The 27,523-nt window shown below is 38.7% G+C and overlaps 5 protein-coding genes across 6 annotated transcripts; 3 read left to right on the top strand and 2 right to left on the bottom strand.

Moving 5' to 3' along the window:
* Positions 1 to 2,515: 2,515 nt before the first annotated feature.
* LOC112294882 (rhodanese-like domain-containing protein 8, chloroplastic) lies at positions 2,516 to 6,177 on the top strand. 2 transcript variants are annotated; one of them, XM_024545852.3, is made up of 8 exons: positions 2,516 to 3,166; positions 3,614 to 3,667; positions 3,848 to 3,997; positions 4,172 to 4,349; positions 4,584 to 4,675; positions 4,819 to 4,922; positions 5,092 to 5,352; positions 5,480 to 6,177. In XM_024545852.3, the coding sequence occupies exons 1-8, from the start codon at positions 2,726 to 2,728 to the stop codon at positions 5,787 to 5,789; spliced, it is 1,590 nt and encodes a 529-aa protein (XP_024401620.1). In that variant the 5' UTR covers positions 2,516 to 2,725; the 3' UTR covers positions 5,790 to 6,177. The 2 variants fall into 2 exon arrangements, with proteins under 2 accessions (XP_024401620.1, XP_024401622.1); XM_024545854.3 differs by having other exon boundaries at positions 2,526 to 3,166; positions 3,607 to 3,667.
* Positions 6,178 to 7,455: 1,278 nt separating this feature from the next.
* On the top strand, positions 7,456 to 10,484 carry LOC112294474 (ubiquitin-conjugating enzyme E2 28). The gene is made up of 4 exons (XM_024544935.3): positions 7,456 to 7,978; positions 9,105 to 9,232; positions 9,423 to 9,527; positions 9,858 to 10,484. The coding sequence occupies exons 1-4, from the start codon at positions 7,909 to 7,911 to the stop codon at positions 9,999 to 10,001; spliced, it is 447 nt and encodes a 148-aa protein (XP_024400703.1). The 5' UTR covers positions 7,456 to 7,908; the 3' UTR covers positions 10,002 to 10,484.
* Positions 10,485 to 13,200: 2,716 nt separating this feature from the next.
* Positions 13,201 to 14,164, bottom strand: LOC112294473 (uncharacterized). The gene is made up of 2 exons (XM_024544934.3): positions 13,630 to 14,164; positions 13,201 to 13,439 (listed from the first exon to the last, which is right to left on the bottom strand). The coding sequence occupies exons 1-2, from the start codon at positions 13,971 to 13,973 to the stop codon at positions 13,334 to 13,336; spliced, it is 450 nt and encodes a 149-aa protein (XP_024400702.1). The 5' UTR covers positions 13,974 to 14,164; the 3' UTR covers positions 13,201 to 13,333.
* A 4,326-nt stretch (positions 14,165 to 18,490) lies between these two features.
* Positions 18,491 to 24,271, top strand: LOC112294472 (uncharacterized). The gene is made up of 9 exons (XM_024544932.3): positions 18,491 to 19,771; positions 20,065 to 20,198; positions 20,470 to 20,567; positions 20,723 to 21,240; positions 21,335 to 22,339; positions 22,514 to 22,674; positions 22,844 to 23,068; positions 23,227 to 23,373; positions 23,613 to 24,271. Exons 1-9 carry the CDS (start codon positions 19,516 to 19,518, stop codon positions 23,856 to 23,858), a joined length of 2,790 nt encoding a protein of 929 aa, XP_024400700.1. The 5' UTR covers positions 18,491 to 19,515; the 3' UTR covers positions 23,859 to 24,271.
* A 1,954-nt stretch (positions 24,272 to 26,225) lies between these two features.
* On the bottom strand, positions 26,226 to 27,282 carry LOC141046432 (uncharacterized). The gene is made up of 3 exons (XM_073540303.2): positions 27,141 to 27,282; positions 26,700 to 26,942; positions 26,226 to 26,582 (listed from the first exon to the last, which is right to left on the bottom strand). Exons 2-3 carry the CDS (start codon positions 26,925 to 26,927, stop codon positions 26,367 to 26,369), a joined length of 444 nt encoding a protein of 147 aa, XP_073396404.1. The 5' UTR covers positions 26,928 to 26,942; positions 27,141 to 27,282; the 3' UTR covers positions 26,226 to 26,366.
* Positions 27,283 to 27,523: the final 241 nt, after the last annotated feature.

The raw sequence follows: 27,523 nt of genomic DNA, 5'->3' as shown, positions 1-27,523 counted from the left end.
AGCAATTATGAAATCCATAGATGCACCAGAATATATATATGTATATATATATAATTGACCCTCCGTTATTTGATACAGTTAGTAGACTATCAATTATATCAGATATTAGAGGATATTGAATTATAGAGAAATAGGTTGTGATTGGCTAACATGTGTAAGGCTTTGATTGGCCATTTAGTTATAAAGAGATGGATATTTTGGCTACTCTATTATATATAATATTTTATAATATCAATGATTGCACATCAGACTCTCTCTCTCTCTAGTCTTGGTTTTTTTGTCTCTTTCTTTCTCTCTTGCTCTCCGTTTCTCTATCTCTTTATCTTTCTTGCTCTTAGTTTTTTTATTTCTTGCTCTCTCCAATGTAGCTTTCTCCGTTTCTTTGTCTTTCTCACTCTCCATCTTTTTATTTTTCTTACTTTCTATCTCTTTGTCTCTCTTTCTTTCCAATCTCACTTTCTCCATCTCTTTCTCTTTTTCTCTCTCTATTTCTTTCTCTCTCTCTCTCTCTCTTCTTCTCTCTCTTTAGTCTCACTTTTGCTCTCTCTTCCATCTCTCTCGCTTTCTCTCTCTCCTTTCTTTCTCTTATTCTCTCTTATTGCCATGCTCTATTTAATATGTCAAAAATACTTACGAATGTTCAAAGGCTCAAAGTCTGCTAGAAAAAGGGAGCTAATTCATTGATGAATCAAAAGAATCTTATAGCATAGATAGTAGATCATTTCAATCTCCAAAAATATCCATTGTAGAGTACTATCACCTAAATCTTCAATAAGCCTAAGGAATATGAAAGCCTCAACCTGTTTGCACTTTCTACAAGATGCCAACAACTTCTAATATATGAAGACTTAGATGAAGTGTAGGCTAATTGGATATTTTAGTGTCAACATTGGGATATTATATTCACCAATAGACTAATATAAGAGAAAAGGAGTAAGTTTGTAATTCTTATGAGCATTGCAAATCCTCCAATATTCTCTAATAGCTTGGTATAAAAGTTCAAGCAGTGACATGGATTCCAAACATTTAAATTGTACAAAGAAGTTGCTCCTACAAATATTGCTATAATTAAGGCATTACTTCTAAAGTTGAAAGTAAAGGTTAAGCAATATATTTTACAAAACATTTACAACATGAACGAAACTAGGATATTTTATGGTCTTTCTCTAATAAAACGATTGCTAATAGTCAAATTACAAGCATGAAACATAATAAGACAAGGAATACCATTGCTTTAATTCTCAATATAAATAGCTCAGACAAGTTGGACTCCTTTTATATTGGCCATGTATTGAAACTTCTTGCTTTCAAAAAAAATCAATGAACAATTTGGTTTTTATTACCATGCAAATAAAAAAAGCATGGATGATTGATCAGTTGATCCAAAGATGGTTGAAGAAAGTTGAAAATAAAATAGGAGATGAAAACCAAAAGATTCTACTAACTTATTAGATAGTGTAGGCAAAGAAAATGAAGAAGGTAACCTTGGAGAGACAATCATCAATGACAAATTATCTTCAACAATATAGCAACTAAACATTCGCAACTCAATATCTATTGAAGCACTTTTCAATCTTGTAGGAGAAGAAACTATCCATGAATGGTTCAAAAATGAAGAACTTGTTGAGATAGTACTAAGAAATGAAAATGATGTTGATGATATTGATGAACTAGAAGAACAAGAACAAGAAATAACATCCAAAGAGATGCTCAACGTTTGCCAAAGATTTATTAAGATCTTTGACCTTTTGATTCCATCCCATCTTACAATCCATAATATTGCTTGGCAAATTCAACACTCACTAAGAGGCCAAAAAAAACACTAAACTTCACTCAATTCTTAGCTTCAACTCCAATTATAATTATTTATTGATATTATCTATTATTTATATTATAGAATCTAATAATTATTTTTTATACATTACAATTATTATTGACCTTCATCTACACCCTCTATAAAGGTTTTAGGGTTTAGGTTTTAGGGTTTCTAAACTAAAGAATATTGATTAGGAATATAGGAATACAATTGATGGAGCGTGATTTGTATTGGATATTGGAGGGTATCGGCTTACAAATGATCAAATAATAGAGAGTCAACTATATATATATATATATATATATGCATACATTTCTTTCTATCATATCTATCTGATGTAATAGAATTTAAATTACAATAAACATGGTATGGTGTACCACTTAACTTGAGCCTATATCACATTTAATACATTTTGAACATAGCTCTAATTTTTTAACATTTACTAAAAATTTATAACTAAATTAAATGTAAACACCATACAAATTCCTTTCATTACCATTGTTATTATATCCTAGGAAAAAAAAAATACTGCAATTACTATTGTGAAAACCAATCAGACATTGAGACATATAGAGAGGGAGCCAAGCAATCCCCATTTTTAGGGTTAGAGAGGTCGGGGAACGTGTCCGAGAACAGAGGGCACAATGATGGGAACTTGAGAACGAGAAAGCACTGAACCTCAATCCACACTCTCTTGCTCTCGGAGAGTGTGTTGCAATCCGTGGTTTTGGGGGCATGACTCAATTCCCCACGACAGGATAATCTTGTAAACAACTTGTGGGTTGTCTTCGTTGTTTAGTTTTTTGTATAGTCAGGGGGTTTTGTTTTGTTTCACAAAAGTTTCTGGCTCACGATGAGATAGTTGGGAGCTTGTGGGGAAGCCAAGGGCTAATTCGGTGGGCGTCCATCATGGGTCATGTGTTGCGGTGGTCGGTGTTGAGGTTTAGGCTCTGCGATGGGCAGTTTCGGTTTACTACTCTTTCTCATTCTGCTTTTCCCCTCTTATCCCACCAATTTGTGGCAAAACCCAGGTTGGAGAGGGCAAGCGGTGGCAGAGCTGTGAGAGCCATGGTTTTTGAGCCTAGAGTGGAGTTCCATGAGAAGAGAAAGGGTTGTCTTTCTGGATTTAGGAGCTTTGGATCACGGAGCAGCCACTCACATCAGGCAGTGAGTGCTGTCGAGGATTTTGGTGGAAGTCGGGGTTTTGACTCGGATAGCGAGGGTTTAGATGAGGAGGATGATGGTAGAGTGTATGAAGCTGGGGACGATTACATTATTGTGAATTTTTATCATTTTGTGAATATTGAGGATGCTCACGCGGAGGTTGCTAGGCATACTGCGTTCATGGAGGTGAGGCACACCAATCCGCTGTGAATCCTACTCTACTTGCGACAATGCAGCCGTGGTTTGAGTCTTGCGCCTAATTTTTTCCGGTTTTATTGTATCAGTTAATGATGAATTTTTTTCTTTTTGAGCGTTTTTTTTCTTTTTAGGATGAGATAAATGCGTCCGGGTGCGTTTGAATGGATTGGATTTTGCAAAGAGCATTCTTTGAGATATAGTGCCTGCAGAATTTGTAGCACAGTGGTGCTTCAAGTGGGTTGCACCTGTTTATCAGCCTTTCTCGAGTTATTTACTGACGCTCGGTTATCACATTGGCCCCTTTGTCCACGTTCGGCAGAAGATTTTTACTCCTCTCTGATGGATTGAAGTATTGAACGGCATACTTTGTGATACTATGGTCTTAGGGTGCACATGGTTTAGTGAAGTGGTAACAGATGGTGGGATAGGCTGCAGGGTCGCAACATTCGAGGGCGAATATACATCAATTTTCAAGGCATCAATGCGCAGGTACAGCCTCTGCACTTGAGAATATATATTTTAGAGTAAAGTGACATTCTAGCTGTGTGTTACTTCAAGTGTGGCCACCTCCTGCTTGAGTCGAATGCTCTTGTGAAGCTGTTGTGATGGTGCAATGGTGTAACTTGCAATTTACAATATTACAAATTTCCGGAAACGTTTTGTTTGCAGCTTAGTGGACCTAGAAAAGATGCCATGGATTATGCCAATTGGGTGAAAGAAGACGAAAGATTTGCACCGACATACATTCAAGTCTCTCCATCTCCACGTGGCCATGCTTTTCCCAGACTGAAGCTTCGGTATAAGCCATCATTAGTCCAGGTTAGCAAGCTTCACTCTCTAACTGATGATCATATCATTACTTTCCGTAAACACCGAATAATTCTTGTTTTTACAAAAACAAAGTTTTTATCTCTTTCTTTTTCTTTTTGAGGCCATGGTTTTTTATGGTGTTTAGAGGTGCTTGATTTGGAACAAGAATCCGCCATTTTGTAGGTATGTGAAGACAGCGATAGTCTTCCGCTTACAGACCCTACGGCAAGAGCTGTGCCGCTAACTCCTAAGCAGTGGCGAGAGAAACTTGAGAAGCGCCATGACGCACTCACGAAAGGTGCTGGAGAAGTGAGTAATCTCGAAAATGTGAAGAAAGTTCTACTTCTGGATGTGCGCAATAGTATGTTCTCTTATCATCCTTACCCCCTGGTTTGCGACTTATCGTTTTCTTTGATTAGGGTGTCAATAGTCACCTACTTGCCAATATTCAAAATTGGCAGTCACTCAATAAGCTGGTTTTACTTGGAATCGAAACTGAGATTGTGCAGATTTTATGAAGTCAGTACTTGAATGCAGAGATTTTCTGGAGTATAATTGGAAGTTGTTTAATTCTGGATATCTCACAATGGTGCAGGGTATGAGTGGGATGTGGGTCATTTCCAAGGAGCACAACGACCAGAAGTGGAATGCTTCAAATCTACAGAATTTGGTCTATCAGACGAGAAGGTATGGCTTGCGTTATCCTCACCATCACGAGCAGTCATGATCGTCCCGTATGATCAAAGCACGACAAATGACTTCGTGCCAGTTGCCCCTAATGTCATGATGAATCACTTCGCCTAATATTATTTGGTTTGAAATGAATTCAGGAGGTGGAAGCTGATCCATTAGCAGGAGTGGACAAGGAGAACACCGAGATTTTGATGTACTGCACAGGCGGCATTCGGTGTGATGTATACTCCACTATTCTCAGGTACACATCAGGGCTCTCCCACTATCAATCGCCTTCGAAGGGTGATAAAAATGGACGTACAACTCTTTCACGTTTGCCTTGTTTTGGGTGGTCGCTTACGTTGGTTTTTTTCTGCTTTACTGTCTTTGTCTTCAGAAGAGTAAGCATTTGCACGTTGACTTCTCTGTAGGAAGAAAGGGTTTAAAAACCTCTACAGCTTAAGGGGTGGTGTAGCAAAGTATCTTAAGGAAGAGGGTGCGTCTCAGTGGAACGGGCGACTTTTCGTATTTGATTCACGCCTAGCCGTTCCACCTGCTTTTTATCATGGTGAACCGGCAGCGGATGATACCAGTTCCTCGACCTCAGCTATAGCAAGATGCCTTACGTGTGGGAGTGAAGTTGAGCCTGTCCATCGCAACTGTGCCAATCTGGACTGCAATAACCTCTATCTGTAAGTTGAGATTTGACCTCCTTTCAAATATTGTTCTCTTACAACAATGTCTGCTGCAACTACCATCGCCTTCTGAGGATTTTAGACTCATGGTCATGTCTCTTCACTGGTCCCTTCGCTTGTGCAGCTCTTGTGCAGCATGCACCGCCAAACTTCGGGGCTGCTGCTGCTCTGAATGCATGGAGGCTCCCAGACTGAGGCCCGTCCTGGGACAAGATGAGACATATCAGCGATGGCACAACTACCGAGATCCACCTCCACCACCCCCTCGGCCTCCTGGTTGGGTTAGCCGGCGAGCTCTGAAGAGACGCAGACGTAAGGAGCGGCGTAAAGAAGAAGAGCGGCTCAAACACACCGGAGCATCAGAAGTTCACTGCTCTTCAGGTGGTGAATCCTCTTCAGAGCAAGCTAATCCCTCATTTGTCCACCAAGTATAGGACAAGTTCTTCTGTGTTTTTTAGAGACGCATAGATCAGTAGGATTAGACTGGTGATTGAACTCCATTCCGAGTTTCGTGGCGTCGATGAAACTAGCAACAACATTTCGAATCCTCTTGATTCATCCATGTTCTGCAATTACTGAATGGATTGAGTTTTTGTGGATCACGTCGTTTTTATTGGGAAAAGGAGCTGAAGGAACTGTTAGCTTTTTTACTGATTCAGACAGCAGACAAGAACTGGTACCCAGCCAGTAAATGTTAATGCTTTCATGAAAGATGGCTTTGTTAGATCATGCCCCACAACCGCAACCTCCACCTTGTTGCAGGCCTTGTTCACATCCTGAAAAGATTTTTCCAGTGCGAGACAAAGTCTCCTTAAACCTCGACACACAGAATCTTTTCTATTTTGGCATCATTTTTGCACCACAGATTTGCAAGAGAAAAAGTATTGGTCGGGGTACCACACCCTCACCATTTTTCTTTAGTCATTTGTTGTTGTTGGCCTTGGAAGTTGTAGGTTTTGCAAGTGTTGGTGGGTATCTTTTTAGGCACGTACACTCGGGAGTTCGGATTTTCGTTAAGAATTGACTCTTATGAGTATGTAGAATGTTCCTCCCACATTTTCTAGTCCATTTTTTACACCGAGTAAAGGTTGTTTCAAACTCCTATCATGTGCTTAAATAAATGTGGAACTTGTATATGCTATATTAACTTGTATATTGTTCATTACTCAATCTGTATGGTGGATTCCCCATATTCAGACTAAAAACAGTTGCGAGATGTTGAGATGAAGCGAATGTTGTGGTTATTTTGGAAACTGTTGAATTGTATTTTTTCACAAAATTCGATATTTGTTTCGTGTATATTTAATAAGAAAATGTGATTTCATTTGTACTGAACTTCTGAATTTGTTTCTTCTGTAGGATTTATTATTTGACAGAAATTAAGCACTTACTTTCGTTGTTGATATTGTCACAAGCTTTATTGATGAAATCATGCCGCTTAATGTTTTGTTTACTCTTCATTAACATACGGAGATGGAACACATGTTTTGTAATATGAACATACAAAATCAATTAACCATCCTTGCATATTTGTAGTTCAGTAATAACATTTGAAACAAAAGTAAATATACGAAAAAATAATAAATAAATAAATAAAAACTAATATTGTATCAAATTGTCAAACTAAATTCACTAAACCAAATCCAATACAACAACAAAGCATCATGCAATAACATGAAACCACCACATTGACTTCACATCGTAAAAGGATGCAAACGGCGAGAACCCAAACCACGAAAAACCTCATACTAATTCTCACCTGGCTCCAATTCCCACCCCATGAGAGCACGGATTTAGGAGCACGGACGAGGGAGGCTGATAACCGTGTTGAAGTTGTCTGAGCAGTAAGCCACGGGGATAGGGCATATTACCACGAAGAGGGGAAAGAGGGTGAGACTCATTTGCTGACCCACCTACTTTTACTTTTACTTTTACTAACGTACTGACTTTACTGACTGACTGACTAACTTACTGACTGACTGACTAACTTACTGACTCACTCACTCACATACTCACAGCCCCGACCGACCGACCTCGTCGTGGTCGCGGCGTTGGGCTTTAGCTGTTTTGGCCATCATCTTCGCCATTTGCTTCGTCGTCTCTCCGTCGCAACCCCAGTCCGGCGTTGCTGCCCTGGTTCCCTGCCTGCCTGCCCTCTTCGCCTATACGTTCACTGCACATGCTTCTCTGGCCTCTTGTCCCCGTTCCTGCTGCTGCTACCCGGGCCTCTCGCGCCCGCGTTTCTCTCTCCTCCTGCTTTTCCTTTCCGTGTGAGCGTGAGTAGAGTGCCGGTGGATGACCGTCGATTCCGTCGGTTGTTTCGCGTGCTCTTAGTTGTGTTAGAGAGAAGTGCTCGGTGACGGGGAATTGTTGGCGGTGGTTTAGTGTTCTCTGTGTTAAGGATTCGACGGGCTGGTAGTGTCGGGATCGTGCGGTGGATCGAAGGCCGTTGGGAGAATCGTTGTCGCTGTGTGAGTTTGTGGTGTTGGTGTAAGTAGTGCGGACCGCGCTAGGGTTTGAGGTGCTGTGTTGGACCTTTGGTGGTCGCGCCTGATGGCCTCTAAGCGCATTCTTAAAGAGTTGAAAGATCTGCAGAAGGATCCCCCGACATCATGCAGCGCCGGTGAGTCTTCGTGCCTCGGTTTTTTCTGGTTTTTATGGTGTTTTGTAATTTTTTAATAAAATAAAATCCCGTTTTCGTTTTGATTTAATTTTTTGTTTTTAAACTAACAATGGTATTATTGTTTTTGAGTTTCTGGAGTATGAATTGTAGTTTTCGTAGTTGTAGTGGTCGTTTTGGTTGCCATTTTGCCTGTAATGGCAACGTTGTCAAGCGCTCTGGAAGTCGACAAGGGCTTAATCGTCTTGGTTTTTAGTTCCGTAATTGTGGAAGAGTTGAAAGATCTGAGGAAGGGACCTCCGACATGACGCAGTGCCTGTGAGGTCCCGCGCTGCAGTCCTTCTGGCTTTTCTTGGTGCTCCTTAGTCTATGATTGTTTTTGTGGGTTTCGTGTTATGGTAGTGGTGATTTGTGTTGCCTTTGACCACAGTACTTTTGATGTTGTTGAGCCATCTCAAAGTTATCGTGGCTTGGTTCAATTGGTTCGTAGGTTGTAATTGTAGAGGTGGAAAACTTCTAGTGTATTCGACGTGGCTTACAAGCTTGTGATTTGTGGATTGATTTTCGTTGGTCGTTTTTGAAAGCGTTGGTGTGCATGGTTCTTGAAGTCCTTCTTTTGCTGGAAGTCTTAGTTTAAGTGCCTTTTTCGTACGAACTTTCATTTCGAGGCACATTATTTTATTGCCTTGCTACGCATACAATATCGTTATTGCACTTACACGCGGGTTTTTCGGGTCTGTTTTGTTCTTTTTGTGGTTTAGAGAGTTAGATTTTTTCCGGTTTTGATGCGGGCATGTGTAGAACGGAGGTTGTTGGTATGAAATATTCGAAAATCTTGGGCTTTGAAGTCTTTCCGAGATCACAGGACCTTAGTGTGTACGGGACGAAGTATTGATTTGACTTCGTGAGCTTTTCTTAGAAAGTTCGATGTTTGTTTCGTTCCAAATTGCTAGAGTTAGCAGTTGCTTATGTGTATAGCTCAGGAGGTGTATGTAATTTAAGCTCAGGCGTGGGATGTTATTACATTACGACACACCAATCTATCAATGGTAGATATGAATGGCGGTTTTACTCCTTGAAAATATAACGTACAATGTCTTACTTACTGGTGTCTGTCGACGTACACCAGGACCTGTGGCGGAGGATATGTTCCACTGGCAGGCTACAATTATGGGGCCTCCAGATAGTCCGTATGCCGGAGGCGTGTTTCTGGTCACCATTCATTTCCCCCCTGACTATCCATTTAAGCCTCCTAAGGTATGTTAAGTTGGTTGCGATGTAAGGTATCTTTTGGGCTGGGCTTTCGTTATGTTGAGCTTTAATTACGTAATCAAATGTATATCGTAGGGTTTCAGTTGATTTCTAGGTTATCCATTTCTCACTACTCTTCTTTTCAGTATGAAATGATAAGTCGGTTTATTCAGGAATTCTTTGTTATGTGCCCCAGGTTGCCTTCAGGACTAAGGTTTTTCACCCTAATATTAATAGTAATGGAAGCATCTGCCTGGATATTCTCAAGGAGCAATGGAGCCCTGCTTTAACCATATCCAAGGTGTGTTTCCCCTGCATGTTATCCGAGGTTTTCTGCCGCCATTCTTTATCTTTGTCCGCCAGCAGTTCTTTGTATGCATGTTGATAATCGCTGTGTTGAAATGATTGTAGTGGTGACTCTGAACCTTGTTAGATTTGTCACTGCTGCTGACTGGACGAGTTTTTCTGCTTTCCTTGGTCGGCTTCTGTGTGTCACAATTCCCACCTCGGTTGTGTGTATTCGTATTTGTCCACACTTTCATGCAATGGAACATGAATACATGTTCATTTATTTTATGGAAACCCTGGAGATATGATTTGATGGATCATACGGTTGTGTGAATTGTTACAGGTGCTTCTGTCGATTTGCTCCCTGCTTACAGACCCAAACCCGGATGACCCCCTTGTTCCAGAAATTGCTCATATGTACAAGACTGACAGACAAAAGTATGAGAGTACTGCCAGAAGTTGGACTCAGAAGTACGCAATGGGTTGAAGAGAAGTTGTGGGAGCAAAGCTGCTAGCATGTCGGTGTTTGACATATTGCAGCAATGAAGTTCATGTATCTGCATTCATGCTTTGACTGGGTGGGAGATGATTACTAGTTGGCCTTAAGAGTCCTGATGATGTTACTTGGAGTTTTCTTTTCTTTTTTCTTTTTTTTCTTCTTTTTTTGTCATTGAACCATGTCTATGTAGCAACATACTCGTAGGGGGTACTAAACGTGTGCTGAGAGCTTAAGTATTCAGATAAGTTTTGAACTGTTTGGTGCACTGTGTAGCATCTTTTACTTGAGGTTGTGGAGATCAGAGGTGCACTACTGCCTTGCCATTGCAGCTTTCATGCAAGTGCCAGGTTTCATATATTTATGAAAGGATTTGGCATATCCTTAATTTGGTGCTCATGTTGTGCTCATTTTGTGCTGTTGGGTGAAATCAGGACCCTATATTTTGGTTTTATAAAGAAGTCTGATTTGCCATGTGGTTTCTTTGGATGACCCATCTACTGTATAGGTGACTATCAGCCGCAGATTTTGACTACTATCCATACTGCCGAGGAATCAAAGCCTCCTGACCAGAAAGGCACATTCAGTAGAGTTCGACGCTTGTGTAACTGTCGAAAGAGAGTAAAGTTTATTTCACACCAAACGCCTTTGCCATTACTCCGAAGCATTTATAAGTTTTGGAACCAATCAGTAAAGTTTTCCGAATATTCTCTTGCTTATCGGTGGCTGCCAAAGGTTACGATTGGGATCATTTCACAGCACTTTTTGAACTTGTATTGAACTGGGTCTTTGTAATGTATCTGGAAACTATTTTGTCTCGTAGCAGCTCATAACCTGATACATTCTGTTCCAATGAACTTTGCATGGGAGTATATTTCTACAGTCTATTCATTGTGTAACAGTTTTAGGGTCACTTCACACTATGGCTATTTGGTTGAGTGGACCTTGATGACTCCACTCGGGCTAAAGGTCAATGTAGAAGTCTATTAAAATATAGTGAATATGACCTTTTTGGTCTGTTTGCTACATTGAGAACAATTAGGTCCAACTTGTTTGACTCAATTTCCTGTTAAAAGACGATCTTTTGGTGCCAAAATTGTCATGAAAATGATATCATGTAAACATTTTTGACCAAAACGTCTATTGATTGTTTGCTCAAGTGTGAATGATAAGCGGTCAATTTTTTCTCTCCACCTACTATATTGTTAGGAATCCTTTGTCTGCCCAACAATTGGCCATCGTGTGAAGGCCAATGCTAACTATCAACAATTTGTTTGGATACTGAAATGTGTAGCATACTTCTGCTTTTGTTTTCTTACTATAAATTTAGGTTCTGGTTCAAAACATTTGAATTATTTTAAGTTGTATACTACAATTTGCGCCTCAACTGCTTACCTGGCATGGATATAGATTTTTTCAAATTCATCTAGTCCATCACAAAGTTCAACATACCATAATGTGCCTTCGAAGTATTTTGCAATGATTTTCTGTCACTATTGAAATATAACTTCCATTCAACTTGTTTTCAAATATAGAACTTTACTCTGCTAATATATGTCAATAAATAGGTTTCCTGTTTTCTAGTAAATATTTCTTTCTTTCATTCTTTTAACAGAAAAGAAAATGTCATTTGTATGTAGATAACTTCGAAGCATCTCATAGGTTGTACAACTTCCACATTATCTAATCAATATAGAGAAATGTTTCATGAACATGTGTGCAATAGTTAAAATTAACATTGTTGTCTTACTAGATTGTACTTAAAATGATTGTTCATTCACAATATTGCAATTATCCGTTGATGCCAACTACAATCAACAACAAATTTAACTAATTAATTTTGTGTGAAAAATCCCTCTATTTATGTCAAATTATAAACAAAAAAACGGATTTCTTTTTTTTATTAATTTTGAACGATATTTTTATTGATTATTGTATATATTATTCAATTTTTAAAAAACTGTTTATTAAAATTACAACTTGATGTTACTACATACTCAATCAGAAGGCAGTAGTGATGTATATCATTCTTGTAGAACATTATTTTTATTGATTATTTGTAAGAGCTTCTTTTTATACATCATTATGTAAATGAAAATAAGTATGATCATTGTTTTTATGTAGGGTTCTAGTGTGAGAAGTTAAATTTGTAACAATCTCATTCACAAAACCACCAACCAAATTTGAACTAATATAATGAAGATACAAATCATATGTGTTATTACATAAAAATCATAAAATACACTTGCCAATAAATATTCTTTTATTAAGAAAAGGAATATAATATATATATTTTTTGTAATTAATACAGTTTAAAAAAAAAAAAAAAAAAAAAAAAAACATAGAACCAATAATGTATACTTGGTAACACCATTTTATTACAATTCTTAAAAGGAATCTCATGTATAATACAATTGCTGTTACAGCAATTGAAATAAGTCAACACAAGATATACACAAATAATATTCATAGAGATATCTCTCAAATGAAGGAAAAAGAAAAAAAAAGAAAAAAAAAGAAAAAAAAAAATGGAATTCAAAAGATCTAATTACATTTATGTGTGCATGTCTTATAGAGCCTACCATAGACATATGCTCTATAACACATCTTTTTATTCTATCCCTCCAAAATCATGAAAAAAACTTCATAAAACATACAATTCTATAGAATTGTATAAGCACTTTCTTTTCAAGGACAAATAGAAACAATGTGTATTGATTGAATAATCAATGATGTGATAATTATAAGTAAATAAAAATGAAGGATTCTACATGAGAAAGAAACAATGAAGAAACAAACAAGAATATATGCAAAAAATGCAAAATAAGTGCTTCCATTGTGCAAAGGTTCACCTTTTAAGTGATAATTTATTACTATCCATATTCAACATCACATGCTTCTCCAAATACTTAATGATAGTATATGTGTATAAACTCACCCACAACTCCCTCTCTCTTTCAAGTACATTTATTAATTAATTAGTTTAGATCCGTATCTTGTATGAAAAGGCAAAACCTTGATTTGTGCTAAACCCTAAACCCAATTGCCTGCAGGGCCGTTCAACATATCTATCATTGAGCCATGGAGCCTCCCTTCCCCTATCTACCCAAATGCACACAATCTCATAGACTAGGCCAACAACTCTACCATGGTTTTATTATATAGCATTAGAAAGGTCCACCCCACTCCAATCTCTATGTGGACCCCACATTTATTGAGACTCTCTCAAAACTTTGATGTGGTAAAATGCTTCCACTCTCTTTGGAATCTTCCCACCTTTATAAATGAAATTTGAGTTATCTATTTATTAACTCCTAATTCCATCAACTGGTCACCTCGAAAGACCTACCGACGGGAGGTTTCGATCCTTCGACCTCTGGGTACTGGGCCCACCGCGTTCTAAAAAATCCGCTCTGATCGGTGCTTGTACTGCATGCAGGAATTTCCGTGACATTATTATATTTAATAGTTTCATGAGAATATGCTCATGCCGACACTTCACCGCACGGAAGAACCCCCGTCAGCAAAGAGATGCTTCCAGACCGAACAAAATTAAACGATTTTTAGTTTAATTAAATACGCAGCCTGCCATAATAAATATCTCATAGTGGTGAATTACCTCGACGACAGAGCCTCCCTCCCCAACGCTACAAAACTCGCACCCGGGTTGCGTAACCCGCCATCCAATGTGATCTGCAGGCTACGGATAATGTTTGGAAATCCGCGGAGTTCAGTGTCGTATTTCTGCTGCGGAATGAAGGACAGAACCCAAAAATCCGAGTTCTTTTCGGATCGAGCCAAGGATCCTCTCTCCCTGCAAAGCTGGGGAACCAGGATATCGCAGAGGGGAACAGAACAGTCAGTTTCAAGGGCAAACAAAGTCCACAGTGACCTACACCCCAAAGCTTCCTTCACCCCTAACCCCCCGGATTTCCTGAGTGAACACGTCCACGGTTTGGGCATCAAGCCAGCTCCGCATATGCAATTTATAAACACGCCTTCTCAATACCCCAAAAAAACCCCACAAAAATATATCACGGATTCCCAATAATAGAAAGCCTCGACGAAGCGTCACTAGGTCGAACTACAGCAAATCTACTTCGATTTTGGCTAATTTCGTCGCCAAGGGAGCTGTCGCTGACCACTTAGGCGAGAGAAATCTGGGCATTTTCATTGTACCCAGCCCCCTGGGGATTTGGGACGGGAGATCCACCGGGCTGGGTGCAATGGAAATCCCCCAGGGGAACCCCCCGGGCCCAGCCCGTCCCAGCCGCATTGGGCACAGCAGCATTGGGGAGTGTGCGGGTGGTCTGGATCCATTCACTTGGCTACATTCCGCATGGAGTCCGTTTCACACTGGAATCGTCGGTTCGACGAGCCCTTGGTTGGACGTGGATGGATGAGGACGTGGATGGATGAGGACGTGGATGTTACTGTTCATCCATTTGGTTTATTAGGGTTTGAGCTTTTATTTATATACACACACTAGTGGAAACCCTTGTAGTTGGTCATGAAAAAGTTGTAAAAGTTTTGATTTTTGCAACAATGAACAATCTTGAAATACTTGTGACCATTTTAGAATCCAATGTTTTTAGCAATAATAATACTATCATAATTAAGATGGTAAACAACGCAGTTGCTCCAACAATTCCAAACATTTTCATGATACTCACTCAATATGTTTAATTTCTATATCAACCTATTCAATACATGGTCACTGCTACCTAGAACTTCATCAATGCAACCAAATTCAACTTTGAACAGACCAGTATACATCACATTGTTCACTACTTTGTGGAGATTTAAAATTTTAAAAAATTAAAAAATTAAAAAATCGACCTATTTTTGGAACATTACATTAATTGCATCTACAACATCAAAAAAGTGACCAAAATCATCAATACGTCAATGCTGAAATCAACACACACACACACACACATATATATATATATATATATATTCATATATGCCATTTCTACTCTTTTCAAGTCTAATTTTTGAAGATGAATTTTGTAAACATGACATGAATGTATATATATATATATATATATATATATAAATAAGGAGGGTTGTTGTGCAGATTAATAACACAATTTTGTTAGTGTGTATATGTATATACACACACACACACACATATACATATATATATATATGGAGGAGAAGAAGATGAAGTATTTATCATGAGTATATTCTTGATATGTGTGCCATAGTATGTTGGAATGTAGTTGTGATATATTTTTATTTCTGTAAATAGCAATTTTGTTTGATTAATATCTTATCAGATATTTGTATGTTCAGTTTTAAAATAGTTAAACTATAAATAACAAAGCAATGTCTTCTTTCTTTGCACATATTCTTTGCATATTCAAAACATTTTTAATCAATGCAATACAGAAATACCTTGTGATATATGTTTTCTTTTTCATCATTACTGAGTACCATATCGATTTACTTTTTTTTTGTTGGTTTTTCATTTTAAAAATGATATTTTAATTTACAGAACTTTTTAAAATGTTTTCAAATCAAAGGAATATATTAAATATTTAAAAACATAACTAGAACAAAATAAATTGAAATAATTTGCATACCCACAAAAATGTATTTTAAAATGTTACAGTGGTAATGTTTTAAGACCAAAAAGGTGCTTTTTTGTATTAAAACTCTAAACTAAATAACATATCACATTAGGGATATTTATACTCAGGGGATAAGATGAAGAAGTCACAAATTTTTAATTCCTTTATTGGTTGATATTTTATTTTTTATTTTTTTATTTTTAAAATTTTAACCAAACAAAAGAATTCAAAGTTGTATGCTCTAATCTTGTCCATTAAGTATCAAGACTTCTTAGTTTTTCTTTTTTCTTTTTAAATGGAAAATGAGATGGTTGTAAATATACACATTCATATATATATATATATATATATATGAGAGCTTGATTTTATATATTCAGTTAGAAGTTTCAGACTCAAAATTGATATTTATTTAAAATCAAACATTATGACCTTTTAAACACACATTTAATATAGTTTTGAAAACATGTGTATGTAAATATATAAATATTTAAGAAAATAATATCATTCATATTCACCTGATTTTCTTTCCAAAAAACATATATATATATATATATATATATATAGAAAAAACATATAAAAAATTATTTACTATATATATATGAAATTATATATATATATATATGTAGAAAAAACATATAAAAAATTATTTACTATATATATATAGAAAAAACATATAAAAAATTATTTACTATATATATATATATGAAATTATTCATTGAATCCCAATTTTGATTTTCACTTTTCTTCAGTGGATGAGGTATAGCTCTTCTTTAAACAATTAAGAATTAAAAATAAGAACTAGAACACATGTTCTTACAAACTAGGGCTCCTTCAATAGACTGTGTGTATGGATCTTCAGTCCACCTGATTAATGGTTTTGTTCAATTTGTTTTGTTGTTCTTAAAAAAAACACATGCATTGAGTAATAATCATTCTATTTTGTTATCTTTTTACAAAGTCGTAACTCTTGTGAAACAGAGTTTTTAGAATCATAGATTTTACACCTACTATTTTTATATAACTTAAAATTTACATGTATGTGTAAGGGTTTCCTTTTTTCTTTTTGGATTACTAATAAAATTTTACTTGTATGTATATTCATGTGAATATATATATATATATATATATATATATAGAATCATTCATTGTGATAATCATATAACAAAAAATCAATCAATATTATACATTAATAATAAGAAAAAATAATATTCATTTGAAATTTGAATAGGTGCATATAAGATTTGTTCCTTCTTAATGCTTACAAGTGAAGGACTATTTTTGTATGTATACATAAACTTCACTCTTAAAGTATTTAGTAGCACAACATAAATTTTTTTTTGTTTTGTTTTTGTGTTTGTTTGTTTTTGTTGTTTAGATCCTTGAGTACATGCTCTAGTATTTACATACAAAAGACATTTCTCTTACAGTTATATTTTGCATTTAAAACGATTTATTATACATCTCTTGCACCCAAAATATTATTTAATAGTTTTTAGAAACTAAAACATAGAAGTTGCAAGATATAAAAGAAAATAAAGGAAATTATTGATTAAATATAATATGTGTTTTATTGCAGTTAATTTCATGTACCAAAATTTTCATAATAATGCATTCAGTTCTTATTAAACCATATAGTTCTTTATAAACTTAAAAGTATATATATATATTTGAAGTTAAGAGAGCAGTTCCACAAGTGAGTATTTCCAAATCTTTCTAAAGCAATAGTATCCATCCATAACCGATGTATCCACTTAGATTTAGAAAAAAACAAAAGGCTTAATCAAAATTAAAATAAAATTCAAAAAAATTTACAATGCAAAATTATTTAAACTGCAAGAACAACAAACAAAGTAGTTGACAAGCACAAGACAAAAAGGAAAAAAAAAAAAAAAAAAAAAAAAAAAAAACTAGGTACTAGTCTAAGAACAAATCAGCACTGAGATTTATTCAAAACATATTACAGCTTTGTTTAATCAAAACCATTCTAATCTCATATTAATGTGCATATTAAGCACAACTACAAGAAACAAACAAAAATATGAAGAAAAATATGAACGCCATTGTGACTTTAGGACGACTAGTGTGAGGGTTTATGCATTGGATTTAATTACTCCATCAAGAGGAAGCAAAACCCTAAATTTGTGGGTGGATGTGGTAGTAGGGAGGAAAGCGGCAATAGGGGAGCGCGGGGACCGGCTCCGCATTCGAAGCGAGAGTCCCTCTCTCGTTGCATCGCTAAGCCTTTTTCTGGCATCGTGTGGCCCACCTGACATTTCACGACGACCTCAGTCAGAGGTCGAGCCGAATTCGGGGCTTGGGGTGGAAGGATATCGGGAGCAGCAGTAAGCAGTAAGCAGTAATTCTGTTTCTGGGCATTCTGGTGATTGTTGTGTAAAAAATTGGGTCATGGGAATTAGTCGCAGCGGGGGGACGGGAAAGCGAGAAAGGAGTGAGTGAGGGGAGCGAGTGAGGTCGATGCCCGAAATTTTATAAAGGTGTGAGTGTATGAGAAGAAGGGCTCGGATGGATCAGTACCCTGCAATGCTTGGAAGCAGCAGTAGCGGAGGCGATGGCGACGGCGGGTCCTCGGCTAAAGCCCGCAGCAAAAGGGTTGTCCTCTTGTGCTGCAGGTATGATCGCTGCAAGGTGGAAGCCCCGGATCCAATTGGCATTTTGGGATATGCTGTCGCGACTCCGGAGCTCGACCGTTGTCGAGGTCGGATTTCCTGCAGGGGTCATAATCAGGCATGACTCCGCTGGTCATGATCTGTAGCAGCAGCAGGGGCAAGCACCCCCCCCCCTCCCCCCCCGCTCCTCTCACCCCCGGACAGACAGCACCAGCCACCGTGAGGCTTGATGTGTGTGTCTCCGCCCTTTTCGTGCGCGGGTGAATGGTCGGGCGCAGCAGCAGCAGCAGCAGCAGTAGGCTGAATTTTTTTTTGCCTCTTTTGTTCGCGCTGGGTTTTCTATGTTTCGGAATCGGGAATCAACCTTGTGGGAAAAAGGTTTTTATTCACGCTGCGGAATGATGTGACAGATCGTTCTGCCTACTTATCCCGTGGGATCGTGTGATGAGAGATCGTGCCTCGGTATGGAGGATTTGATTGATGGACTGAGGTTGATGAACGCGCTACTTTGATTTTGGGTTGTCCTTGGTGCGATCGAAAGGGTGGGCTTGCTGGGTTATCATTGCGAACCCAAGTTGCGTTCTGTTTTGGAATGGAGTTGGAAGTGAACAGGGTGGGGGGTGACAACGTTAACAAAGGCAGGGAATCTCTGTGTAAGTGGTTTTTTGAAAGATATCCGCTGAGGTAGTCCTCCGACCGTTGAAGTCGCTGATGAATCGATCTCAACTCCGTCGTAGCTGTTGTTCCAGCTTTGTTTCGCTGCAGGGAGCGATGCATAGGTCAGTTGGGGTGTGTGGTGTGTGTGAAAGGAATGTAGCGACTGTGTGGGTTCGTAGCCAGCGCGGGATTTGTTTGTTTCCATCTCACTAAACATGTCTCCTTGCTTTCCACGGCTAGAAGCTTGGAACGCTCCGAATATGTGAGAAATTGCTGGGAACTCTCATAAGGCACAGCCGGAACTGGGAAAATCTTCATGACATCGCGTGTACTTGCGAGAGTTCGCATCTTCCACGTCTGTAATATAATGAGATGAAATGATTCGTCTCGAGCACATGAACTCCCTTCAGTTCAAAGAAATGTTGCAGGAGTTGTAGATTTTTTTTGGTGGATATCGAAATCGACCAGATCCTCGTTTGAGTGACGGACCGCTGTACAGAGATATTTTTTGTCATTTACCTTAGTTTCAGAGCACAGATTGGGATTGATCGGTTGACCTCTCCGCATCCAACATTGGGAGCTCCCGCTTTTGAAATTCCAAGTCATCTGAAGGTGATTGCCGTCGAGGGTGGCCACATTTGAAGAATGGGCGATTCTTTTGAAGCACGACTAGGCCCACCAGGGTGGGCACTTCAAGAAGAAAAGTCCGATAGATCGTCTAGTACTGTGGATGGAGTGGAAGAAGTTGCAAGTGAAGTGGCGCCCAACAGTGTAGTTCTTGTTGTAATAGATGTCAACAAGGAACTCAATATGAATGCTTTAAACTGGGCACTTGGTCACGTCATTCAGACTGGCGACACTGTAAGACTGCTGGGAATCCTTCAACATATCAATAATCCAAGTACGTCTCATTTCCCGTTTTGGTTCACCATTTGTAGTTGTGAAGTATTTTTGTAGCTTTACCAGTGAGTTTTTCATACGATCTTACGATGCTCCGGAAATGTATTCGACAGGGAAGTGTGTTCCTTGTGGTCCTTGCTAATGTGGTTTTTGATTGGGATATCAACTTCTTCTTCTTTCACTTTTTTTTTTAAGTTCTTGTTTTGTCTTTTTGAGTCATTCACAAGCTGATAGTTTAAATTTTGGATCGCATTTCTGTGCGTCTTGAGCACTAGCTTGTGTGCTATTGTGCAGTGGGTTATAGATCTCGTGCTGATGAGAAAAGCTGGAACGGAGCGAGTCGTAAGGTTCTGGATCATCAAATTGCGACACATGTAGTCATACTAAAAAGTATCCCACTCATTTTCAGTACAGTTGAGAAGAAAGGGGTATGCGACATCGACTTTTTTCAGCTATGTAGATTAATCAGCAATAATTCTTTTTTTTTTTCCCCCTTATTAACAAGAATCGCATTTTTCTTTTAGTCAGAAAAAACGGTATCGAATGTGCTTCGTTCGTTAGCCCTACATTGGATTCTTGAGTTAATGCTATCATAAGCTGATATGTTATTAGTTAAGCCTCTTTAAAATCAGCTTACGACATGATTGAGGTACGTATTGCAAGCATTATGAAAACCTGAAAATGGTGTCTTTGATACAGGCTAAGCTGGAAATCGATGTGCGGGCCAATCTTTATTCGAAGACCCTTGTGGTAGACGAAGCGAAACGGCTCGGTGCGCGTTACGTGGTTATTGACAGGTGATACTCTTCTTGTGTGTTGATGGTTTACATGTAAACCATCACTTCATTGTCTTGCTGCTTGAGACCATCATGTAGCGGATTGTAGGACGTTTGGGTGGTCTGGGCCCCAGCCTTCTAAAGTCTGTCTTTGCTATGGGGCTTCCAATACGCAGGCACATCAAGAAAGATAAGAAGTACTACATTGACAACCTTACTTGCTATGTAACTCGTGTAAAGTCGTTGACGGCTTTTGAGCATTTACGCCATGGAGTGCCCATGGTTGAGGACGCAGAGACGACGCAGAAAGGGGAGACTTCTAGTGGAGAGATGTGTAGGGAGAATTTACTCTTGACCTCGCAGGACTCAGTTCCCACGAGTGCAGGTTCAGAAGTGATGCAAGCGCCGATGCAAGCAACACTTCCGTTTTCGCACCATCAGCCGCACACATTTTCCTACACTGGCAAAGCTCCACGTTCAAGCAACTCTTACAAGAGTATGAACCCCATCTACGAAGGCCCTTTGGCTGGTGATTCAGATTATGAACTTGAGCAGATGGGGTACTCTCGTCAAAACCCTGACAACCACATGGATGCTACAACAAGCTCAAATCGGGAGCTCGCTGTCCGGCGCTGGTTGATTGATTCAGGCTACAGAATGGAGTCCGGCTTTAATTATCCGACTACGGAGTATGGTAAGTTGATGCTAATTAATTAATGTGTTTATCTTCGTATTTTTATCTACTGAATTTGATTTGATTTTCATCTCTTTCTTCACGTGTTGTACAGATTATATGACCACAGGATACTCTGCATATGCTGCGATGCATCAGGTGCCCACACCCATGACCCCCTCCATAGAAGCAGCGCTGGCTGACCATATGTCAAATTTACACAGCTCTAATACTTATGCCCCTACGCGTGCCCTTTACTCAAGAAGCGATAGCGCAGAGAGCGGCAAGGTATCTAAACCAGGGTTTACTACAGGAGTCCTCCCCCGATCTAGAGAGAACCACGTTAGAAGCAGCAACCCTTCAGGCTCTCAGAGTGAGAGTGTACAAATCGAAAAAGAGGATGGACTCGCATCCCTCCTCAACCTTCAAGGAGGCTGTAGCAGTGCGGATAGTAATCCTGTTGAATCGTCACAAAGAGGCGTGGGGTTCGATAGAGGCGCCAGTAGTAACAAGGGTGGCCCTGTTTCTGTACAGCCACGCCGAGCAGACACTAACTGGGCCTTGGAATTGCTCCAAACTGACTTTGGAGGAAAATCACAGGCTATCGCACAACCAGTGAGGCAAGAGGAAGCAGTGAATCAGAGTAGCTTTCAAGCATTCAATACTACTAAGGATAAAGTGGGTCCAAGTAGCGCTCAGGGTTCAGTGGATCGCATCTCCAGCGTGCGGAGGGCAGTTTCCAGTAAGAAGTCGATGCCAGGAACTCCGCCGCTGTGCAATGTGTGTCATCAAAAGTCTCCTACGTTTGGCAAAGTGAAAAAATTTATGTACGCGGAGCTTCAGGAGGCTACCGATAATTTCAGCGACGAAAATTATTTGGCTAAGGGTGGGTACGGCACTGTGTATAAAGGGAGGCTGACAGGAGGTCAGTTGGTGGCTGTGAAGCAGCACAAGCTTTCAAGCTGTCAAGGGGACGAAGAATTTTGCGCAGAGGTTGAAGTCTTGAGTTGTGCACAGCATCGAAATCTTGTTGCACTCATCGGATACTGTGTTGAGAAGCAGAAGCGTCTTCTTGTGTATGAGTACGTATGCAATGGATCGCTTGACATGCATCTTTCCTGTAAGTAATCAGCTCTCTCGTGGACCTGTACGCAAAACAGAAAACAGACGTCAAAGCACCCTCTTATCTTCATTTAATAACTCTCCATATTTACTATGTTAAGGTTGCGAGAAGACTACATTGCATTCTAAAAATTTATGTCTTGATAGTTAACCTGGGTTGCTGTAAATCCAGCCAAGGCCAAGACGGAATTACTATGGGCTCACCGGCATAAGATTGCGATTGGGGCAGCTAGGGGACTGCGGTACCTGCATGAAGAGTGTCGTGTAGGATGCATCGTTCATCGTGATATGCGGCCTAATAATATCCTACTTACACACGACTTAACACCAATGGCAAGCGACTAATTATATCCTACTAGTTTATTTCATTGCAATCAATACTTTCGGATAGCTTCGCATTACTTTCACTGCGTCCCAGTATATTGCAGTAATTAATTACTGTGCATCTCTCGCTTATAATTGATCTTCATGTTTACATATCGAGATGCATTACGTGGTCTAGGTTGGGGACTTTGGACTAGCAAGACGGCAGGTTAGCGGAGACCTGGCAGAAGAGACTCGTGTGATGGGCACCATCGGTTATTTGGCTCCAGAGTACGCTGAGACGGGGCAGATAACAGACAAAGCGGATGTTTATGCTTTCGGCGTTGTCCTGCTTGAGCTTATAACAGGCCGTAGAGCCATCGATCACTCTCGGCCGAAGAACCAAACGTCCCTGACAGAGTGGGTGGGTATCATTCTTGTTTTGTTACCTTCACCTGTTTTTCAGCTGTTCATTGTATATGTCCACGACTAGTCTGTTCTGCGCATTGGTCTAGGAGTCTCCTGGCTTGGTTCTCATGTGGTCAAGCTCGTGATCAGATTGATCTGTGTCGTGAATGACAGGCTCGCCCACTGCTCGCTACTTACGACACAGACCTCATTGACCCACGTTTGAAGATGCAGTATAACGAGCCCGAGATGCACTGCATGATGTACGCCGCAACCCAATGCATCAAGAAAAATCCAAATGAACGTCCACGGATGACGCAGGTGTGAAATGAATCTGACATTGACATGCTCGCCCCTGAACCATCTTTTTTTTCTTCACAACTCGTAGAGCTCTAATGATCTGAGGTAGAGCTATCCCTTTGATCAACATAGATTTCATGTTGTTAAAACAGAAGAAACGTTGGAGTTTTTTGTCCTTGATCATTTTGGCTGAATCATTTAGAGGAATGATCTTGAAATTGAATGGGCTCTAATCTCAGCATTCTTCTATTGATTGTCAGGTACTCCGCATTTTAAATCCACCGCAAGAGAGTGACTGGACGTATGGACCTGGTAGATCGATCTCGGTGCATTTAAGCACCTCACTTCCTCCTCAACCGGGTCTCCTACCTCCATTGGATTCAGTAACGTCTTCACATTCCCCGGCCTATTTCGGCTCAAGATACGTCTCCTCCGGATCGTCAAGATCCAGCAGCTGCTCCCATTCGGATGACTCCCTTGGCTCCCAAAAGCCCACCTTAGAGTGAGCTGCTGTCTCAATGTTCCCACACCCACAGCCTTGAATTATTTTTGATACGGAGAATGTTCATAAACAGAGGTGACGGTCATGTAAGTATGTAGCTTAGAGTGCAGGTACTACAGAGCATTTCGTTTCGCTGAGGCATATCATGTATATATTAATTTTGTTTGTTTCACACCAAGTTTAGATTGATCAACCCTGCCTCGGCACGTGCAACTGGTCAACTCTTAGATTTTCCGGGAATGATTTAGTAACTGGACCAGTCCATTTTTTCTCACCATGTTTGGGTACATGGCTTTTCATATCCTGTAGGTTCAAATCGTGGGCACGGTCCTCCACATTAATTGAATATGTGAAGAGCCATTCTAAAAACAGGGTTGGACTATTGATATGTGAATAAAATAGCGGACTTCTTTGTTACATGCTATTGGGAAATGTCAGAATGTTTTGGTTTGCTTGCATCAAACCTGGGTCCATCCCCAATTTCATCAGCGTATGATTCAAGACTTGATCTTCATCAGCCAATCTTTTTGAACCTCGACTTTTGACTCCTCAAACCTAGTGTCCATGTTTGATACCCATCCCCAGACCAGATGGCTCTCGGCATAACATTTTGGTCATGCAATTTGGAAATATTATAATCTTCACATCGAGTTACACAACATGGTTGCTTTCAAGCAAGAATGCTTTTCTGTTGAGGTACCAAAATTTAGGCAGCTGGGGATCCTTAAAGAGACAAAGATCTGCAGAAAAAATCTCTGCAGCAACTGGCCTTTTCTCAAAGTATGCTGTGATATTTTTGAAATATCACTTGATACTTCACCAAATCACCCATCTCAGAAGGTGGATGATTTCGAAATTGAAATATCAAAAACTGCATTGCTAGCCTTCACTCTCTTCTCCTTTTGACTCCATACAAAGGGATAATAAAGTTTGAATCAGGGGGTAATAAAGTTTGACTAGTGATATTTTGAATTTGATATTTCAAGTGATCCTAGAAATATTAGGTGTTGAATCCAAGTTATTTGGTTTTGTGAAAGTGCCATGTTTAAAACCCTCTATTCCAATTGCTTAAATTATGAATAAACATTGATAGCAATGCTTGAATGAGGAAATCCACAACTCTTCCCAGCTTCATATATCTTCAAACAACTTTGCTACTCCTAATCAGACATTAATTCCTCATGCAACACAAGGTTGGCGAGGGGATTGTTACATGGCATCAAGTTGATCACATCCTTGGCTTGCTTTGAGATTTGATATAGTTAAGAGTGTAATTGTGTGTAATGAAGATCACAAGTAGTCCTACTATGTAACACCCTTGTATGTCAAAATGTTGCTTGCATTTAAAAACCAAATACTTGCTTAAAAATTGAACTTCTTGGGAATGGTATTCACTTTGTCTAATTATTCTATTTTTGTAAACAATGAAAAATAGAATAATTAGACAAAGTAATATCTGGTTTGAAAAGATAATTTATTAAGTTGTCTTTATTTTGATTTATTAGCATAAATATTTCTTAAACTTTTGAATTATGTATTTTAAAATTTTCAAGTAGTAAGTTACATTTTTTGAAAAAACAAGAATAAAGTATATGTATTAAAATATTACATAAAGTAATAAGAGAAGTAAAGGTCCAATTTTACAAGTTAAAAAATCAAGTAAACAAGGTTGTGAAGAGAACAAAGTTTAAGTATTCTAGGGTGGATTCTTAATAAGATATAACCATATGTGCTTGCAATGAAATAGATATAGTATTGAAAAATATTTTTTAATCCATTGTATTATTAAATTCAAATAAAGGCCTAAAATTGGAGTAAAAATATAAATTTTTTTAAAGAAACTAAAGAAATTTTTATTCTTTTTCATATTTATATAAAACAATTCTAAAGTCCAATTATTGAAAAAATTAAATTAAATTGAATTAAAACATTTCTTTCTTTTTTGCCACATAGATTATACATATATTTATAAAAAAATACTTAAGCTTTGATTTTGTACTTAATTTTTTATTGTAGTATAAATCTAAGTTGTTCAAGGAATTTTGAAATGTTCAAATAGATATATTTCTAAAATAAACTTTCACCAACTATACAAATTGATTATAAAATTGCCTTGATAATTAGAGAAAAATCACCAAAGAAAGCTCTTTATAAATTGAACCAAGAGAAATCAATAAAACCTAAAAACATAATTCAATGAGTTGTTTGAAAGATGTTATATTAGATTCACTTAATTCCCATTTGGAACAATAGTTTTACTTGTAAATAATTAAAATCTAAAATGCATATAAATCACCAAACTATCAATAAAATCACCATAAAAAAAACAAAAACAAAAACAAACTATTCAACACCACCTACAGATGATCACTTAAATTGATTAAGTAGAAACAAATTATTTAGCTAAATTGATCTTTAAGTCCTCATATCCCAAAATTAACTTGGAAGAAGCAACTGTTGGTTGATCACTAAGAGGGAATCAGTAAGAGAAACATGGGACTACCTTGTAGAATTAAGCATGCAATGCCAAAACAACAAAAAGGTTCCTACTTAAGAGTAGAATTCCTAACTGCAATCCCAAGATGGGCTCACTTACAACAGCATGGTAACAAGCCAACACTAATCTACTCGAAGTGTGGATGGACTCTATTGTTGTGCAAGGGAGTACTTCAGAGGTTGGAGCATGAGAAGGGGGTAATGACCACATCAAACTACACGTCCAGTAAGCCTGAGCATAACCATAACACCACAACGGTCAGTAACTCCACACTAGAAAATAACAGACAGAAATAAAGTAGACTGTGCTACCGAACTCTCTAAGTTTCGAGCATGTGAATATACTCACCAAATTGAACTGCAGATTATTCCATAGCTGCCACAAATCGCCGGGGCCTATGCAACCAGCTTCCTCAAGGATGTTGAGCAGAAAGGAGATGTCAAGAGATGTCTGCTTCACATGTTTCAGGTTCACAGATAGCAAGAAATCGGGTAGGCGACGCTGGGGGGTTTTTATCAGCAATAAGACACGCACCCTCTGCCTCATCTTTGTCTCCTGAATCGGCGACATCACCATTGTTGTTCCCTGCGCCTAAAATCGACCTGGATTTTAGGTCGATTTTACATCATCAAGATGCACACGCATAGAAAGCTACAGCTAAAAGGCGTCCAGAAAATATTGCCAGAAGAAATCAAAAAGATGAGGACAAAAACCAAACGCGTTCCTCTGTGCAAGTGCCAGGACCAAATCGAAATCAAGGGAGGAGAAAGGGACCAGAGTTTAACATACCTATCAATCAATCGCCTTTGACCAGAATGTAGCTCCGAAATTGGTCTTTGAAGATTGCCATAGCTAACCCGGAAACCAGCTCCAAAGCAGATGTGTGTCTGCAACAGATCAGCGGCAGCTTCCCATGGGACTTAGTGAAAACATCTTCAATGAAAACAACAGGTTGCGCACCGGAATTTGCTCCTTGCCTTGTGGAGTTCCTTACAAATACTTTAGAACCGTCCTCACCCCTAATTCTCCAAATCACACTTGTTGAAAATGAGTATCGAAGTTCATTTTAATCACATGAGAGGCAGTTCGGTTGACTTTACCCATGCAGGATATTCTGAAGTCATTTGTAAATAAGAAATGTTTTAAAAGCATGTTACCATCAGGCACATCTT

This window comes from Physcomitrium patens, chromosome 17 (genome assembly GCF_059467195.1).
Source record: "Physcomitrium patens ecotype Gransden chromosome 17, ASM5946719v1, whole genome shotgun sequence".
NCBI classification, from domain to species: domain Eukaryota; kingdom Viridiplantae; phylum Streptophyta; class Bryopsida; order Funariales; family Funariaceae; genus Physcomitrium; species Physcomitrium patens.
The sequence above is the reverse complement of the archived record's forward strand: the minus strand, read 5'-3'. Positions and strand labels throughout refer to the sequence as shown.